Genomic DNA, 20,996 nt, shown 5'->3' with positions numbered 1-20,996 from the left:
GAGAATAGTAAGAGAGTTTAGTATGTAATATGGTTAATAGTAAGTAGATACTATAGTAGTTAGTATAGCAGGTATTTGGGGAATATGGTAGATAGAGTATAGTAGGTAGGTGAAGAGTATAGTAGGTAGTTGAGAAGAATAGTAAGTACGCATGTAATTAGTTTAGTAGGTAGTTGGATATTATAGTAGATAGTTAGATATCGAGTATAGTAGTTAGTTTAGTAGACAATTGAGAAGTATAGTAAGTAGTTGGTGAGCACAGTAGGTAGTTGGTGAGTATAGTAAATAATTGGGAGTGTAGTAGGTAGGTAGAGTATACTAGGTAGTATAGTAGGTAACTGGGTAGTGTAGTAGGTAGTTAGAGAGTATAGTAGGTAGTTAGTGTGTACAGTAGTTAGTTGCTGAGTATAGTAAATAATTGGGGCTGTAGTAGGTAGAGTACCGTATAACCGGAAATTTTCGAGGATTTTTATTTTCGTGGGTTTCGAGGGTAAGTAGTCAGCATCGAAAATATAAATCCTTGAAAATATTTGAAAAAATCAACAAATTCTAACTAAAATATTTATTGTGAAAACCATGACACACTGACAATTTACCGGAACATTTTATTTCCTGTCATGCGCAGTCCACCGGATACGACAAGAGAATAGTATAGTCAAAACAACAAGTTAGAATTTAAAAAAAGTTATTGCGTGAATCTCACTGTTTGTAGAATATAATGAAATATTTTTAATTGCGTATATTGTTTTTGTCAATGACCGCCCGCACTGCGTCAGAGATTCTGGGGTGGATGAATGCAGATTTCAACATTTCCTGGCGTATTTTTAATTCTGACATAACTGTCATAATCCACCTTGCATGAATTGGTTTTATCGCCGAAGTACGCATTTCGATCTTGATGTCCGTTACAACTTCGCCGTGTTTCATAGCCAGGGAAACCCGCTTTGAATACAATGTGGTAAAATTAGACTTCATGGCGTCCTTAAGTGCTTTGTTCACACATACGTCGTAATTGGCTTTACACAGAATCAAAGACTGTGATCAGTTGTCTGTCGAATAGCATACCGGCCAATTAGGCTACAGGTGACTGTTCTATTGTTTAGCTTTACATGCCGGTGGTATCGAACAACTGGCAGCCGAAGTGAAACTTTAATCAACAATAGCAAGTATTCTCGCAACTAGACTTGCTAAAACTCGAAAATAAAATCACTTTCAATTTAGATTTGGCAAACAACGAAAATAAGAAACCTTGAAATGTTTTTATACCCCAAACCATGAAAAATTAAGACCACGAACATTTTCGGTTATACGGAATACTAGGTAGTATAGTAGGTAGTTAGAGAGAATAGTAGGTAGTTAGAGTACACTACGTAGTATAGTAGGTAACTGGGTAGTATAGTAGGTAGTTAGAGAGTATAGTAGGTAGTTATAGTACACTAGGTAGTATAGTAGGTAACTGGGGAGTATAGTAGGTAGTTAGAGAGTATAGTAGGTAGTTGATGAACACAGTAGGTAGTTGGTGAGTATAGTAAATAATTGGGGGTGTAGTATGTAGGTAAAGTATACTAGGTAGTATAGTAGGTAACTGGGGAGTATAGTAGGTAGTTAGAGAGTATAGTAGGTAGTTAGAGTACACTACGTAGTATAGTAGGTAACTGGGTAGTATAGTAGGTAGTTAGAGAGTATAGTAGGTAGTTAAAGTACATTATACTAGGTAGTATAGTAGGTAACTGGGGAGTATAGTAGGTACATAGGCAGTACAGTAGGTAGTTGGTGAGTACAGTAGGTGGTTGGTGAGTATAGTAAATAATTAGGGGTGTAGTAGGTAGGTAAAGTATACTAGGTAGTATAGTAGGTAACTGGGGAGTATAGTAGGTAGTTAGAGAGTACAGTAGGTAGTTGGTGAGTATAGTAAATAATTGGGGGTGTAGTAGGTAGATAGAGTATACTAGGTAGTATAGTAGGTAGTTAGGAAGTACAGTTGGTAGTTAGGGAGGGAGTACAGTTGGTAGTTAGGGAGTATAGTAGGTAGTTAGAGAGTGCAGTAGGTAACTGGGGAGTATAGTAGGAAGTTAGGGAGTATAGTAGGTAGTTAGGGAGTATAGTAGGTAGTTAGAGAGTGCAGTAGGTAGTTGGTGAGTATAGTAAATAATTGGGGGTGTAGTAGGTAGATAGAGTATACTAGGTAGTATAGTAGGTAACTGGGGAGTATAGTAGGTAGTTAGAGAGTACAGTAGGTAGTTGGTGAGTACAGTAGGTAGTTAGGGAGTATAGTAAATAATTGGGGGTGTAGTAGGTAGTTAGAGTATACCAGGTAGTATAGTAGGTAACTGGGGAGTATAGTAGGTAGTTGGTGAGTACAGTAGGTAGCTGGTGAGTATAGTAAATAATTGGGGGTGTAGTAGGTAGTTAGAGTATACTAGGTAGTATAGTAGGTAACTAGGGAGTATAGTAGGTAGTTAGAGAGTACAGTAGGTAGTTGGTGAGTATAGTAAATAATTGGGGGTGTAGTAGGTAGATAGAGTATACTAGGTAGTATAGTAGGTAACTGGGGAGTATAGTAGGTAGTTAGAGAGTACAGTAGATAGTATAGTAAATATAGTGAGGGTGTTCCCAGCCTGAGCTATACTAGGTACATCAATGGTCGTGGGGAGTACTGCCTAGGTTAGTTAGAGAGTCTATAGGTATTGGTAGTTTAGTAAATAATTGGGGGTGTATTAGGTAGATAGAGTATACTAGGTAGTCTAGTCTCTAGTAACTAGGGAATATAGTAAGTAGTTCTCTACAGTCTCTCTCTTAGAGAGAATACTAGGTCTCTATCTCTCTCTAACTAGGGAGTCCTAGTAGGTAGTTTCTCTCTAGTCTCTCTCTCTCTCTCCTCCCTCTCCTCAGTAGGTAGTTGGTGAGTATAGTAAATAATTGGGGCTGTAGTAGGTAGGTAGAGTATACTAGCACCCTCCCCAGGTAACCCCCCCACACCGTAACCTCCAGAGTGATAAAGTAATTGGTGAGTATTTTTAGTATTTTCCCCGTGGGTGGTGTGTACTGAATTAATGCAAAGGTATCCGACCATCCTAGGTAGATGTCCTGGTAACAGTGGAGTATAGTGTTTAGTACACAGATATACATCACACCAAAGTTGTCGTTTTGTGAGGTGAGTATAGTAGTCACACGACAATCAGTAGCTAGGTAGGTAGATCGGGCACGCTGTTTGTGAGGTAATTTATACACTATATTTGTAAAAGATACTTTTATCTGATCATCCTTTGTTTGTGTAATCATTAATTAATGCAAATGAAATAGTACAGTATCTGTAATAACCGGTTTTATTTAACCAGTGGCGACACCGTGATGGGGGTGGGTGTAGATTTCAGTGTTAAAATTACTGTGACTGTGTTAGATAACATTTTGGACTTGAAGAAAGAGGAACGTTTACGAAATCACTGATTGTTCCCAGGGTAGAAACTGACTAACATTTTAATTCTGCTAACATTAGGTAGCGGAGGCAAAGGCAAAGCTGAGCTGTGCAGTAGGTCCGACCCCTCGCCCTGGTATTTTTTCGACACACTCCTGTGCATGTCGGTCACTCCATCAATGGTCGTGGCATTACCGTTGTTTTGAGTCGGAAAATGTCTATACATCGAGTTTTGGTCACATATAGACCTAGCCGTTTGGTAACTCTCTCTCAATCTCTCTCTCTCTCTCTCTCTCTCTCTCTCTCTCTCTCTCTCTCTCTCTCTCTCTCTCTCTCTCTGTCTCTCTCTCTCTCTCTGTCTTTAAAAACAAACGTGTGTGTCCGTGTGTATGTGTGCTCGTCCTTCGCACCCTCTCTCTGACCCCCAACCCAAGCACCGCCTCGCCAGCTGACTATCTATTGCAATGATACTGGTATATTGAATTAATGTAAAGGTATCCGGCATTCCCTACGATCATGTCCTGGTCACAGTGTATTTAAGTGTTTTCTTACACGGATATACATCACACCAAAGTTGTCGTTTTGCGAGAATTGTCGTAGTCACACGACAATCAGTAGCTATATAGGACATCGGGCACGCTGTTTGTGAGGTATTTTATACACTATTATTTGTAAAAGATACTTTTATTTGATCTTCCTTTGTTTGTGTAATCATTAATTAATGCAAATGAAATAGTACAGTATCTGTAATAACCGGTTTTATTAACCAGTGGCGACACCGTCATGGGGTGGGTGCAGATTTCAGTGTTGAAATGACTGTGACTGTGTTAAGAGAACATTTTGGACTTGAAGAAAGAGGAACGTTTACAAATCTCTCTCTCTCTCTCTCTCTCTCTCTCTCTCTCTCTCTCTCTCTCTCTCTCTCTCTCTCTCTCTCTCTCTCTCTCTCTCTCTCGTTGTCTCTCTTTGTCTCTCTTTGTTTGTCTGTCTGTCTGTCTATCTTCCCTCTGTCTATATCTCCCTTTCCCTCGCTCTGTCTGTGTGTGTGTGTGTGTGTGTGTGTGTGTGTGTGTGTGTGTGTGTGTGTGTGTTTGTGTGTGCGTGCGCGCGTGTGTTTCTCTCTGACATACAACAAAAGCACCGCCTCACCACCTGACTTCACAAACACTTTGTTGAGATGTCAACACACATTCTTCTCCATGTTATAAATAAATAAATATTAGTCTTACTTATCACCATTACTAATCGAGCGGAGAGCCATTGTGTCATTCAAACAGTAGCTCATATCTCCTGCCAGCTTTTGATAATCATATCAATTTCACCAAAACCTCGTTTTAAAATTTAACTACGTTTTATTCCTTTAAACAGAAATACTGATACCGGTGTATATGTAATCCGTTCATTTGTTCCTGTCTCCTTTCCATCATTCCTTCCTTCCTTCCTTTCTTCATCCATCCATTCATCTATTCATTCATTCATTCATACATTCACATATTACTCTTGAGTCTCACTAGCCGATGTTTTGTTCGTGCTGGGGTGTCACAGACATTTGTTCACGCTGTTATATGTTTTACGTAAATGCCCAATTATTTTTCTTCCTTTGAAGTGCGTTACTATGGAACCTATGAACATGGACGGAACGGCACGACGATCTAAATATAAACTACTGCCTAGATGTCCGGGACTAATGGTTAGTACTTGCTTTATTGTTTTACCTTATACACGAGGGTTGACTGGAAACTCCCCGGCCTAACTCGGAAGGGTCCGGGTGTGTGACGTGATTATGCAAGACCGACAGTTGACCATCCGGTACATGATATAGCCGGTGGATTAGACATCTTGTAAGAAAGACTTCAGGACATCCTGGTGAAGGGTTTACGAAAGGTGTGTTGCTGCATCAGGGAAATGTACTTTCTTACACTGTCATGTAATGCTAGGATCAGACTACCAACTGCCAGCAGAAAGTTGGCCAACTCGACGGTTGCGTTGTAATTTTCCTAACTCTTGACGGGTGTCGTTAGATTAAAATACTGGTAATAAATTTTAAGGTAGAGATGAATTGTACATGTAGAATGCAGGAAATTGTATTTCAGGACATCTAGTTTTCAACATTTTATGCGGGGAGCATACCCCGAAGCCTCAAGAAACTTTGCATTGCGCCCTCATTCTCAGTCCCCCCCCCCCCCCCCCCCCCACACACACATGTCTACTTACTTCCGCCATGCCTGGGTTATATGACGAGAATCGAGTTGAAAGAGTGCTCAGACTAACAACTGGAAAGTCGTAGAAGTCGTCACAGCAGAAAGTTGGCCAACGTTGTGCTGGCAGTTGGTAGTCTGAGCCTAGTATAAGGGACAACCCGCTGTAGACGGAAAACAAATCGTCTCCAACATATGTTTGATGCTTGATACGAGACTTGTGAGTGGCCGCTCCACGGTGATGACCCGGTCACCAGAGCCATCACAGCCAATAATATAAGGACGTCTGAAATCTATTGTTCTCTGATGTGTGAGTTAACCACTTAGAAAACGTTTAGAGTCCAGACTCATTATGTAATGACGTCACACACAATTTATATGGCGATGTCATGACATTAAAGTCTCAGACTATATTAGAGTCTCGAGTCTAGACTTTAAGGTATGACGCATAAGTTAACTGCCGCCCGAGCGTCGTAAATACGTTTTAGGTGAGGAAAAACTGAAATGTAACAGGTGGACATGTAGCTCATTGGGGACTGCGTTGAAAAGTAACAGGTTGGCATGTAACACATCGGGGACTGCGTTGAAAAGTAACAGGTTGGCATGTAGCTCATTGGGGACTGCATTGAAAAGTAACAGGTGGACATGTAGTTCATTGGGGACTGCGTTGAAAAGTAACAGGTGGACATGTACCTCATTGGGGACTGCGTTGAAAAGTAACAGGTAGGCATGTAGCTCATTGGGGACTGCGTTGAAAAGTAACAGGTGGACATGTAGTTCATTGGGGACTGCGTTGAAAAGTAACAGGTTGGCATGTAACACATTGGGGACTGCGTTGAAAGGTAACAGGTTGGCATGTAGCTCATTGGGGACTGCGTTGAAAAGTAACAGGTTGGCATGTAACATATTGGGTGGGGACTGCGTTGAAAAGTAACAGGTTGGCATGTAACACATTGGGTGGGGACTGCGTTGAAAAGTAACAGGTGGACATGTAGCTCATTGGGGACTGCGTTGAAAAGTAACAGGTAGGCATGTAGCTCATTGGGGACTGCGTTGAAAAGTAACAGGTGGACATGTAGTTCATTGGGGACTGCGTTGAAAAGTAACAGGTTGGCATGTAACACATTGGGGACTGCGTTGAAAGGTAACAGGTTGGCATGTAGCTCATTGGGGACTGCGTTGAAAAGTAACAGGTTGGCATGTAACATATTGGGTGGGGACTGCGTTGAAAAGTAACAGGTTGGCATGTAACACATTGGGTGGGGACTGCGTTGAAAAGTAACAGGTAGGCATGTAGCTCATTGGGGAATGCGTTGAAAAGTAACAGGTTGGCATGTAGCTTATTGGGGACTGCGCTGAAAAGCAACACGTAGACATGTAGCTCATTGTTGACTGTGTTGAAAAGTAACAGTTAGGCATGTAGCTCACAGGGAACTACTTTGAAAAGTAACAGGTAGACATGTAGCTCACAGAGAACTACTTTGAAAAGTAACAGGTAGGCATCTAGCTCATTGGGGACTGCGTTGAAAAGTAACAGGTGGACATGTAGCTCATTGGGGACTGCGTTGAAAAGTAACAGGTAGGCATGGAACTCATTGGGGACTGCGTTGAAAAGTAACACGTAGGCATGTAGCTCACAGGGAACTACGTTGAAACGTAACTGGTAGGCATGTAGCTCATTGGGAACTGCGTTGAAAAGTAACAGGTAGGCATGTAGCTCATTGGCGACTGCGCTAAAAAGTAACAGGTAGGCATGTAGCTCATTGGGGACTGCGTTGAAAAGTAACAGGTGGACATGTAGCTCGTTGGGGACTGCGTTGAAAAGTAACAGGTGGACATGTATCTCATGGTAGACTACGTTGATAAATAACAGATAGGGGACTATGCTGAACAGTAACAAGTAGGCATATATCTCATTGGGGACTGCGTTGTAAATTAACAGGTAGGCATGTAGCTCATTGGCGACTGCGCAAAAAAGTAACAGTTAGGCATGTACCTCATCGGGGACTGCGTTGAAAAGTAACAGGTAGGCATGTAGCTCATTGGGGACTGCGTTGAAAAGTAACAGGTAGGCATGTAGCTCACAGGAAATTACGTTGAAAAGTAACAGGTGGACATGTAGCTCACAGGGAACTACGTTGAAAAGTAACAGGTGGACATGTAGCTCACAGGGAACTACGTTGAAAAGTAACAGGGGGACATGTAGCTCACTGGGAACTATGTTGAAAAGTAACAGGTAGGCATGTAGCTCAATGGGGACTGCGTTGAAAAGTAACAGGTGGACATGTAGCTCATTGGGGACTGCGTTGAAAAGTAACAGGTGGACATGTAGCTTATTGGGGACTGCGTTGAAAAGTTACAGGTGGACATGTAGCTCACAGGGAACTACGTTGAAAAGTAACACGTAGGCATATAGCTCACGGGGAACTGTTGAAAAGTAACAGGTGGACATGTAGCTCATTGCGGACTGCGTTGAAAAATAACAGGTGGACATGCAGGGGACTAAACACCTACATACTGCGTATCAATCGACATATACACATGGATATAAATACTATCACCCCTCACCCTTAAAGTAAATCATAAAAAATTAGGGTCAAGCTGCTCATTTCAAACTACCCTAGTTCCGCACAAAACAAACAGCCCATGCTATGTTTAGTAGGACCCCACACGTTTCAAGCACAGTAATTAACTGGGCCCTGTTCCATGAAGCGATCTTAGCCCTTAGATTACCTTAGGCGCATAGCTACCCTATGCACTTAAGTTGATCTTAGCGCTAAGATCGCTTCGTGGAACGGGGCCCTGGCCAGATGAACCAACATTTTATCACAACAAACACTGTCACATTTATCACTAATGGCACGACTTGTTGTATTAACTGCTCTATCAAACGTTTGGTGCACCTCGAACTTTGACCCAGCCGGTGTTATTTGGTTTGGTGCTACCTTTAGCTCTTTGTTATGGTCTTAAAATGGTAGTAAACACAAAGGCTGACTGTGACCACAACACACACGCACTTAGCCAGAGTAGTCTGATGGTAAGAGAGCTAGACGGACATTTGGACAGTTATCAACACTGTCTTATGGTATCTGTCCAAATGTCCGTCTAGCTCTCTTACAGTCAGAGTACTCGGGCTAATAAGCACTATACTTTTATTTGTGTCCAAAATCGCTGCCATAGATATTTCATAATTAACATATATTGCCGCTTTCATTTATATTTTACATGCATTACTTTTATCTGTATTAAAGTTTACTACGAAATCCTTTAGTACTGGAATTTTCTTTTGAATAGAAATCCATATTAGAATAAACATTTATAATTATATAAACTTGCATGTACATAAATACATAATACATTTATGCCTATACAGAAGAACATGTCGGCCATTTTATTTCAGGTTGTACTAAACACAGCCCTTATCCTGATAGCTACCATCTTAATCATTGTTATTCTTCACCGTGTGTCGCAAGATAAACAGTGAGTACAGTTTGGTTTTCTTTGGGAATTTCAGATTTAAAATCTCTTTCTGTTGGTTGCATCTTACTGTTCTTACTTTTTAAGACCAAAGTACATTTACTACCAGCTTCGTAAATACATCAATCCCACTATTCGATGGGGTGTGTGTGTGTGTGTGTGTGTGTGTGTGTGTGTGTGTGTGTGTGTGTGTGTAGGGGGGGGTTCTTTCTTATAGTGTGGAGCGTGGTGAGGATGATGAGGTAAACTCATAAATTTGGTCGTCGGCAGGCCAAGGCCAATTAAAGGCATATTGTCACAGACCACTGACCTATTTAATGGTCTAACAAAGTATTACCTAAACAAAAATAATTTGATTTGTCCCTAGATGTACTTTATTCAACCATCTTCATAACCACCATTCTCCATTTATTAATGACATTTTGTAAAGATAATTGAATTATGGCAGTGGTCCATAATTCAAACACTAAAACTGCCGAGAGGTATGACATGGATTTCACACCATTATGGTTCAGCTACGGTGATGCGATAGCTAGATTTGGTTTCCAACAATTAACATAATTTTTATTTATTATCCATTTTTAGAGAAATAAGGTCCATAAATCTGTGACAGTATGCCTTTAAATACTTTACATTACACATGCTGATAATGGATTAGGAAAGGAATTTTAGTTTAACTACACATTTAAAACTCCGCTGGTTGGTGTCCGACGTGGGATTGTCTCGACATTCGGTCGACAGAACTGTTCAAGTTTGTTTTCTTTAACGACACATTTAAAACTCGGCTGGTTGGTGTCCGACGTGGGATTGTCTCGACATTTGGTCGACAGAACAGTTAAAGTTTGTTTTGTTTAACACCACTATAGACACCACTAGAGCACATTGTCAAACATTTGATAAAAGTGGAGCATACACGGATTGTATCGTTGTTGTAGCCTTAGTTACTCCGAGTAATGGCTAATTGAGGCTATAACCATTGTACAATGTATATAATAAAGGTCTATATGTATGTCTGTCTGTGTATGTATGTATGCATGTAGCCTATATATATATATATACTTTTTTAAGCAGAAACCTGCCACAGGAACGTAGCCAATCAAGTTACAATCTAGATGAGCGTTTCCCTGGGTATTTCCGGACTGCAGAGGAACAGGGCATGATTGAGCGACTTATGCGACAGGAAACCTCTCTTCCTGAATCTGTTCACACATCTCCGTCGAATGCGACGTGTCCCTTCCAGTACCGTTACCCGAACAGCACGTCATTCGAACCTAGTTTAGCTATAATTAAAATAACGCACCATGGATGTTGTAAATCGTAAGTACATGCAACGCAATTCTGTAGCTTCTTTTGTAGTCTTCTACGTCATACAATTAGTTTTCTAAACTATGAAAAAACGTCAGTGTCAGTTATCTGAACGACAACACAATTACACAATCAAAATAGTATCTCTGCACGAAGATGTCTTAGGGGACGGGCGTAGCCCAGTGATAAAGAGCTCGTATGATCCACGGTCGCTCTAGGATCGATCCCCGTCGGTGAGCCCATTGTGCCATTTCTCGTTTTAGCCAGTGCACCACGACTGGCATACCAAAAGCTGTGGTATGTGCTATTCTGTCTATGGCATGGTGCATATAAAATATTCTCTGCTACTAATGGACAAAATGTAGCGGATTTTCTCTCTAAGACTATATGTCAAAATTACCAAATGTTTGACATCCAGTAGCTGATGCTTAATAAATCAACGTGCCCTAGTGGTGTCGTTAAGTCATAATAATAAATAAAAAACTTTACCTTTATCTCAGAAGTCTGCTGGACTGAACATATTATCCAAGTAATCGCTATGTCATCGAATCTAATGAGCTCTGTCCGATGCTAGTTTTGATTTGGTAAACCTAGTCTGGGATTGGCGGTCCTCCTTGTGGAGGCGCAGGAGGGATGAAATCTACAGTAACGAATATCTTCGGGAGTGGCTGTCCACCTATAGACGAGACACTAGATAGAGATTCTTGAGAATCAGCCATCATTTTACCAAATGCCCATTCGACTCTTCACTGTGAAGAGATACGGCCCTGTGCCCAATTTCACGAAACATCATAAGCTTAGTTTTGTACGTAAACGTAAATCTACGACTAAACCACAATTCATATTACTATCATAGTGCAACAAATATAGGTAAAAGTACACGTATTTCATTTCCTTTTGTCCTTAAAATGCTCCATCTTGTGTAATGATGTGAATTTCTTCGTGAACTAGATGTCAAACACGTGTAAATGTATGCCCGGTGTAACTGCTAGTCGCGGACGTAAACGTACGATGTGCATTACGGTTTTGTCGGTCACATTTATTATCAGACGGATTCCTTTAAAGGGACATTCCTGAGTTTGCTGCATTGTAAGATGTTTCCGTCTAATAAAATATTTCTACGATTAAACTTACATATTAACTATATTTTCTTGTTTAGAATATCAGTGTCTGTATATTCAATGTGTTTCTGGTCGTCTTAATATTTGTAAGAAGCCCAAACTGGATTTTGTCTTTAAATAATTTCGTACGTACGAAAAATAATATGCCACAGGAACGTAGCCAATCAAGTTACAAATAGATGAGCGTTTCCCTGGGTACTTCCGGTCTGCAGAGGAACAGGGCGTGTTCGAATCGACGTCTGCGACAGAAACACTCTGCGACAGGAAACCTCTCTTCCTGAATCCGTTCATACATCTTCGTCGAATGCGACGTGTGCCTTCCAGTGCCGTTACCCGAACAACACGTCCTTCGAACCTATTTTACCTATACCGAAAGCAACGTACAATGGATGTTGTAAAACGTAAGTACATGCAAACGCATCTTAAATGTGGCTGAAAACATTAATAGTCTTTTAACTATCTTATCGATACTGGTTTGCTTTATATGAAAAAACTTGCAGTGTCAGTGTTCTTCATTAGCCCCAACACATGCGTGATTACAATGCATCATCAAAACTAGGCTGTTCTCTGCAAAGAAACAGTCTTAGGGGACGGGGCGTAGCCCAGTGGTAAAGAGCTCGTATGATGCGCGGTCGCTTTAGGATCGATCCCCGTCGGTGGGACCATTGCGCCATTTCTCGTTCTAGCCAGTGCACCACGACTGGCATACCAAAGGCTGTGGTATGTGCTATTCTGTCTATGGGATGGTGCATATAAAAGATTCTCTGCTGCTAATGGAAAAATGTAGCGAATTTTCTCTCTAAGACTATATGTCAAAATTACCAAATGTTTGACATCCAGTAGCTGATGCTTAATAAATCAACGTGCCCTAGTGGTGTCGTTAAGACATAATACTAAAAACCTTTAACTTTAACTAAGAAGTATTAACTGAGAAGGTCGGGCCTGCTACCTTGAATCAATCGTGGAAGATCTATGTGATCTTCGTCATAAAACCTGCTTCCCCAGCACACGCGTACTTAGACAAGTTAATCTGTATTGATATAGTCGACAATGTGGTCTGCTGGACCGAACATATTATCCAAGAAATCGGTACATGATCGAATCTAATGAGCTCTGGCTGGTGCTACTTTTGAACAAACTAACCACTAACCCAGTCTGGACAGATAGCAGGTAGCTGAGTTGTGTACGGTGACAGGTCTCTCTCACTAACTTCTAACAATCTACAGTTCTAAACAATAGCCTAGGTAGCTGAGTTGGTACCTGTGACAGCGTCTCTATCACTAACTTCTAACAAACTAGACTAGAGATTTTTGGAATCAGCCATTATTTTGTGTACCTGTGATGCCTATTCGACTCGTAAATCTACGACTAAGCGTCTCTCTCACCAATATTCGTATTACTATTATAGTACAACAAATACAGTCTAGAAGTACTACGTAACCACTAACCCACTGTTCTGGACAGATAGCCTAGGTAGCTGAGTTGTGTACCTAATGACAGAATTTCTTCGTGAACTAGATGTCAAACACGTGTAAACCCACTGCCCTGGACAACTGCCTAGGTAGCGGAGTGTAAACTGTGACGCGTGTGTTGTGAAATGGGCCCTGATCATGTATTACGGTTTTGTCGTTCCGATTTATTAGCAGACGGATTCCAGTGCCGTACCCTCTCGGGGGGGGGGGGCAGCTGCCCCCCCCCCCCCCCGAGAATCTTGTCCCTTTTTTTTTTTAATATATATATCCAGTAATAGCATAGAAATGTTTAATCTTTATAGTATGTTAAAAATTATTTATAAAATTTAGTGCCCCCCCATGGATTTTGGTCAGGGTACGGCCCTGGATTCCTTTACGGCGACACATTAGCGATAACGATTACCTCGTTTGGTGCTAGTTACTTTAATGAAGACACCACAGTCACGTTGGTATCACACCACTGTCACGTAATGAAGACACCACTGTCACGTTGGTATCAGTTACTTTAATGAAGACACCACAGTCACGTTGGTATCAGTTACTTTAATGAAGACACCACTGTCACGTTGGTATCAGTTACTTTAATGAAGACACCACTGTCACGTTGGTATCAGTTACTTTAATGAAGACACCACTGTCACGTTGGTATCAGTTTAATGAAGACACCACTGTCACGTTGGTATCACTTTAATGAAGACACCACTGTCACGTTGGTATCAGTTACTTTAATGAAGACACCACAGTCACGTTGGTATCAGTTACTTTAATGAAGACACCACTGTCACGTTGGTATCAGTTACTTTAATGAAGACACCACAGTCACGTTGGTATCAGTTACTTTAATGAAGACACACAGTCACGTTGGTATCAGTTACTTTAATGAAGACACCACAGTCACGTTGGTATCAGTTACTTTAATGAAGACACCACAGTCACGTTGGTATCAGTTACTTTAATGAAGACACCACTGTCACGTTGGTATCAGTTACTTTAATGAAGACACCACTGTCACGTTGGTATCAGTTACTTTAATGAAGACACCACTGTCACGTTGGTATCAGTTACTTTAATGAAGACACACACAGAAGACACCACAGTCACGTTGGTATCAGTTTAATGAAGACACCACTGTCACGTTGGTATCAGTTACTTTAATGAAGACACCACAGTCACGTTGGTATCAGTTACTTTAATGAAGACACCACAGTCACGTTGGTATCAGTTACTTTAATGAAGACACCACAGTCACGTTGGTATCAGTTACTTTAATGAAGACACCACAGTCACGTTGGTATCAGTTACTTTAATGAAGACACCACAGTCACGTTGGTATCACTTTAATGAAACACCACAGTCAGATCACCAAGACACCACAGTCACGTTGGTATCAGTTACTTTAATGAAGACACCACTGTCACGTTGGTATCAGTTACTTTAATGAAGACACCACTGTCACGTTGGTATCAGTTACTTTTTAATGAAGACACCACAGTCACGTCACTTTAATGTTCACGTTGGTATCACTTTAATGAAGACTTCACGTTGGTAATTTAATGAAGACACCACAGTCACGTTGGTATCAGTTACTTTAATGAAGACACCACAGTCACGTTGGTATCAGTTACTTTAATGAAGACACCACAGTCACGTTGGTATCAGTTCACTTTAACCACAGTCACGTTGGTATCAGTTACTTTAATGAAGACACCACAGTTACTTTAATGAAGACACCACAGTCACGTTGGTATCAGTTACTTTAATGAAGACACCACAGTCACGTTGGTATCAGTTACTTTAATGAAGACACCACTGTCACGTTGGTATCAGTTACTTTAATGAAGACACCACAGTCACGTTGGTATCAGTTACTTTAATGAAGACACCACAGTCACGTTGGTATCAGTTACTTTAATGAAGACACCACAGTCACGTTGGTATCAGTTACTTTAATGAAGACACCACAGTCACGTTGGTATCAGTTTAATGAAGACACCACAGTCACGTTGGCATAACTTTAATGAAGACACCACAGTCACGTTGGTATCAGTTACTTTAATGAAGACACCACAGTCACGTTGGTATCAGTTACTTTAATGAAGACACCACAGTCACGTTGGTATCAGTTACTTTAATGAAGACACCACAGTCACGTTGGTATCAGTTACTTTAATGAAGACACCACAGTCACGTTGGTATCAGTTACTTTAATGAAGACACCACAGTCACGTTGGTATCAGTTTACTGAAGACACCACTGTCACGTTGGTATCACTTTAATGAAGACACCACTGTCACGTTGGTATCAGTTACTTTAATGAAGACACCACAGTCACGTTGGTATCAGTTACTTTAATGAAGACACCACAGTCACGTTGGTATCAGTTACTTTAATGAAGACACCACAGTCACGTTGGTATCAGTTACTTTAATGAAGACACCACTGTCACGTTGGTATCAGTTACTTTAATGAAGACACCACTGTCACGTTGGTATCAGTTACTTTAATGAAGACACCACTGTCACGTTGGTATCAGTTACTTTAATGAAGACACCACTGTCACGTTGGTATCAGTTACTTTAATGAAGACACCACAGTCACGTTGGTATCAGTTACTTTAATGAAGACACCACAGTCACGTTGGTATCACTTTAATGAAGACACCACAGTCACGTTGGTATCAGTTACTTTAATGAAGACACCACTGTCACGTTGGTATCAGTTACTTTAATGAAGACACCACTGTCACGTTGGTATCAGTTACTTTAATGAAGACACCACAGTCACGTTGGTATCAGTTACTTTAATGAAGACACCACAGTTACTTTACGTTCACGTTGGCATCAGTTACTTTAATGAAGACACCACTGTCACGTTGGCATCAGTTACTTTAATGAAGACACCACTGTCACGTTGGCATCAGTTACTTTAATGAAGACACCACTGTCACGTTGGCATCAGTTACTTTAATGAAGACACCACTGTCACGTTGGCATCAGTTACTTTAATGAAGACACCACTGTCACGTTGGCATCAGTTACTTTAATGAAGACACCACTGTCACGTTGGCATCAGTTACCTTAAAGAGGCTGTCCTGACTTTGCAACCATTGTAAGCTATTTTCAACTAAAAAGATTTTATAGAATGAAATTACATACCAATTATAATTTCGTGTTTAGAATATTAGTGTCGGAATTTCCATTGTATTTTTGGTCGTTCTAATGTTTATATGAAGCCCAAATTGTATTTGGTCTCCCATTAATTTGGTACGTATACATTTTTTTATGAAATGAAGTTTGACATGGGTAATTTTAGTCCTAAAATGTCTGTTAGTCGTCATTATATTAACAGTGGCAACAAAGCCATGACAGTCACTTTGATAAAGACATTTTTTACAGTGGCAACAAAGTCATGATAGTCATAAAGACATCTCTAGCATGTGAGCCGTAATTATCTTAACGAAAACACACTGTACGTGTCGACAACCTTAACGAAAACATACTGTACGTGTCGACAACCATAACGAAAACACACTGTACGTGTCGACAACCTTAACGACGAAAATGTGTTTGTCTTTCAGAGTAATCAAGGGATGTTCCATCTGCGTCTGCCATCAGGCGATCAGGTACGCGCACGGGGTGTACGTGGAGAACGGGGCGCACCCCAGAGTGACGTGGTTCCCAATACACGGCTGTTGTAAATGCATCAATAGAGTTTAGAATGGCCTTGTTGGAACTGAGGAAAATTAACATAATTGTTCAAGAACTCTTAAAATACTCGAAACCTATGCATTGTGAATATCATCAGAAGCATTTCAATTTAATGGTTCTCATGCCATGCATGTATTCACAAACCACAGATAATTCACCACTAACCCGCAGTCCTGGACAGACAACCCAGCTAGCTGAGGTGTTTACCCAGGATAGCGTGCTTGAACATTAATTGGATATACGCACAAAAATAAGTATAAATGAAATGTTTATTAAAGTCCAGACTGAAGGTTGTTTTGAATATTTTATTCACCATGTTGAGTGTGTATCAGTGTTTAACAATGTGTCACCAACACATACATGGAGGTGTACACGTCTACTTATACAACATATAGTACACATAATGTGTATCTGTCTGGGCGCGTGCTGCTTACAAGAACAGATTATACCAAATATACCATCTGGAAACACGTTTTTCATATCGTCATACAGTATGATGTGTGTATTAAGTTTAGGTTTCTCAATATAATTTGTTTTCTTTGTAAATTTAGAACACTATATATAAACTGTTTTACCAATAATATATATTTAAAAAATTGGAATGCCAAAAACAATCTTTAATATAAATAGAAGTGGGTAACTTTATCCATCCTTGCGACCTGTTTAAGTATAGACTGGATACGAGTACAGTAGAAACAAGATGTAAATATATGAGAACTGACTAATTTCAGAAGCTACAGTTTGAACTAGTAGTATTGGTAGGGAAAATATCGCACAAACATCACGCTATCTATGTTATGTTGATTACACTGTAGACTTTTCCATATTTAGGTTTAATAACTTATCCCTATTTATTTTTATTTCACTGTACACGTTTCGCTATTTAAATATACATGTATGTTTATATACACTGAAATTAGCCCGTTTAGCACACTTTCGAATTTGGCTTTATTCTCATTTCAAGTAACTCCATTTCGGTCACAATTTTGGTTTGTTTTTTATTGCTAGCTTGTTATTGCTGTTTTGCATTTGTTACACCATATTCAGTAATTACTAATCAATATAACCTATTGTGAGAGATAATTTCGACCTCGACGGATGGTTTTGTGTGTGTGTGTGTGGGGGGGGGGGGGGTGAATCTTAAAGGTAGTATACATTTCTGGTTTTGACATTTAGATTGCGCACTAGGTCATATGTATGTTTACTAAAAACAAAAGTAGTGTCGGAAATAGAATTAAAATGATTTTCGTTGATTATGTCTTACATATTAATGTGACAAGTAAATATTTTGTAAATACCTATTTAATGATACTCTACCTAATTTAGCATCTACTTGTTTTGACTCTCATTGATGTACAAGATGGTGTTTACTCTTGAAATTAAACTAAAGATGTCAGTAAACATATGATTTGTGACCTTTATTGGAACAGACTGTAACAAATTTTGATCGATATGTGTCAATTGCATTTACCCTTAAGCAAACTTTTAATATAAAACTGCAAGTTAACCGATTATTTTGTATTGCAGCATAACTTATTCATTATGACAAGCATATTTCTTGAATATAAATTCAATATAATTAGAAATTTACACAATAGTGCAACCACTTAAAGGGACACGCCCTAGTTGTTCGCTATTAAACCCATTTTTCACAAATAAAATTACACTTTACTTACATTTTATTATATAGAATATACATTTCCATTCTCATTTTATTATATAGAATATACATTTCCATTCTCCTGAAGTATTTTTTGGTAATCCTGGTAATCCTGATGTTTGTAATACCACGAAATGCATTTTTCGTATTTCTTAAAAACGCACGCGCCACAAAAAAAACCCGTTGAGCAGAGGTCCAATCTATTTTTAGAGGGGATCTTCCCGTTTCAACGTCACAGATGTTGGTATACCACGTGACCGTTATCATTTTGGTTCGGTTTGTTTTCTCGTGCACGGTTCGCGCAGTCAATATCCGATTTGTTGTCGTTTGCTTGTCGTTCATTTGTAAGGTTCTTCTTCACAGTTCGTGCACATTTTCATTAACAATAAAGTTCAGACAAGTAAGTATCTCAATACAAAACGTTACAAACCTTTAAAACCAATAAGTCTTACGATATCTGGAGAGGACAGAATAGTTGGAACATGCCCAGGAGAGGTGAAAGGAACGCACCCCAAGACTCTGTGCACTCTGGGAAATCTGTCGTGACATAGGCATTTCTGTGCTTCGAGCGACATCTACCGGTGACATTAGAATACTAACTTTCAAAATTATTTCAAGTAATTGAGTCACGGGGATTCCCATGGTATTTATCGATATAAAACCTTCTTTTTTACTCCATTTTATAAAAACGTGATCTAAGTGTGTTACAGGTTTGTAGATTAACCAGAATTATAATTTAATTTTCGCGGGCTGAAACTAGGGTGTGCGACTTTAAAGGTGCTATATCATAGTTATACGTGAGCATCTGTTTTGATTAAGATTCTCCAATTAAAATGTATTTTCTGCTAGTAGATAAAATTATTTCCTATGATCATTTTATGGGCATATAGTTCTTTAAATGTTAATTCAAAATTTTATTTAAAAAAAATGATTTGCAATAGCTGTCATTGTTCAGTATTGAGATAGCGCCTTTAATACCGGTATAATAGATCACAAACTCAGAATGGTTCTTGACAGTTTTGCTCAAAAGTTACTTATAAATGATTACAAACTGTCATCAGAAAGGGTCTCTCGCATATTTGTGCAGCAATGAAATTGACACATGTTGACCAAAATGTGTTATAGTCGTTCCAATAAAGGTCACAAATCTGTTTACTAACATTTTTTTTTTTTTTTCAAGAGTAAACACCACCTTGTACATCAATGAGAGCCAAAACAAGTAAATGCTAAATTAGGTAGACTATAATTAAATAGATATTTACAAAATATTTACTTGTCAGTTTAATATGTAAGAAATAATCGACGAAAATTATTTTTATTCTATTTCCGACACTACTTTAAAGGGACATTCCTGTGTTTGCTGCAATTTTTAAGATGATATCGACTAACACAGACTTTTTAACGATTGTAATTTCATATCAAATATTTTTTTTTGCATAAAATATTAGTGGCTGTATATTAAACGTGTTTCTGGTCGTTTTAATATTTGTACTAGATTAATTTCATTTTATTTCCTAAAATATATTTTGTTCGTACGTACGAAATCATTTGAAAACAAAATCAAGTTTGGTTTTCTTGCAAATATTAAGACGACTAGAAACACATTGAATATACAGACACTGATATTGTATATAAGAAAATATATTTAATGTGTAAGTTTAATCGTAGAAATATTTTATTAGTCGGAAACATCTTACAATGGCGCAAACTCAGGAATGTCCCTTTAATAACTACCGTAGACACTCCCATATTGAAGCCATACGGTTATAGTTGGGAAACATTACAAGGAAATCTCAATGCATTGGAGAAAACATAACTCGAAGAAGTAAGGAAGTGTGTTTTTATCCTAGAAGGAAAATACTGCCGGGTGTGGCAGAAGAAAATGGTTGGCCAATAGATCATCATTTTGAGAACTCACAGTACAAGCTGAGTAGCTGCTCAGTGATAGTGTGCAACATTTAAATGTTATCCACTGTGTATGATGATTGTCGTTTTTCGTTTTTCTTGGGAGGGGGGGGGGGGTCTGTTTTTGTTTGTTTTTGGGGGGAGAGGGGTGTTGTTGAGTATTTAGGGTTTTGGGAGTGTTGGGTTTTTTTAATAACCCAATATAATATATACACACTGGGTATAATCATGATACAGACATGTTTTTAAAAATCAGCTTTGATCATCGGTGTTACAGAAAGAACATGTTATGGCATGTCTTTCTAATGTTGTTTTGTTATCGCCCACTTTCAACTGGTCATAAGAAACCGTAGACTGTTCGCAGTTTTTCGGATAATTAAAGATAGTTTTTGCCTGAAGGTGTGGATTTGAATAATATAGCAGGTGGTGAACAATAATTGAAATGTTGGAAAGCAGTAACAGCGTTGCAGGTTTGTATTGAACAATCGGCCTCGGTGGTGCATTGGTTAAGTCATTGGACTACAGGCTGGTAGGTACAGGGTTCGTAGTCCGGTACCGGCTCCCACCCAGAGCGAGTTCTTAAGGGCTCAGTGGGTAGGTGTAAGGCCACTGCACCCTCTTCTCTCTAACGAACCACTAACCAACTAACAACTAACCCACTGTCCTGGACAGACAGCCCAGATAGCCGTGCTTGAACCTAAATTGAATATAAGCACGAAAATAAGTTGAAAGGAAA

General features: G+C 39.4%; 1 protein-coding gene across 1 annotated transcript; it reads left to right on the top strand.

Annotated features, from left to right (window-relative positions):
* The first annotated feature begins 229 nt into the window (after positions 1–229).
* LOC121379857 lies at positions 230–16,704 on the top strand. Its single transcript, XM_041508510.1, has 6 exons — positions 230–252; positions 5,022–5,105; positions 9,014–9,093; positions 10,162–10,407; positions 11,729–11,917; positions 16,566–16,704. The coding sequence occupies exons 2-6, from the start codon at positions 5,031–5,033 to the stop codon at positions 16,702–16,704; spliced, it is 729 nt and encodes a 242-aa protein (XP_041364444.1). The 5' UTR covers positions 230–252; positions 5,022–5,030.
* The last annotated feature ends 4,292 nt before the right edge of the window (positions 16,705–20,996 follow it).

Source organism: Gigantopelta aegis, chromosome 8 (genome assembly GCF_016097555.1).
Source record: "Gigantopelta aegis isolate Gae_Host chromosome 8, Gae_host_genome, whole genome shotgun sequence".
Taxonomy (NCBI): Eukaryota; Metazoa; Mollusca; class Gastropoda; order Neomphalida; family Peltospiridae; genus Gigantopelta; species Gigantopelta aegis.
This window is presented reverse-complemented; position numbering and strand designations above follow the sequence as displayed.

Coding starts and splice junctions, on each gene's coding strand:
- LOC121379857 (XM_041508510.1), top strand. CDS start 5,031: ATGGAACCTATGAACATGGACGGAACGGCACGACGATCTAAATATAAA. Junction 5,106..9,013: donor CTAGATGTCCGGGACTAATG/GTTAGTACTTGC, acceptor ATTTTATTTCAG/GTTGTACTAAACACAGCCCT. Junction 9,094..10,161: donor CGTGTGTCGCAAGATAAACA/GTGAGTACAGTT, acceptor TTTTTTAAGCAG/AAACCTGCCACAGGAACGTA.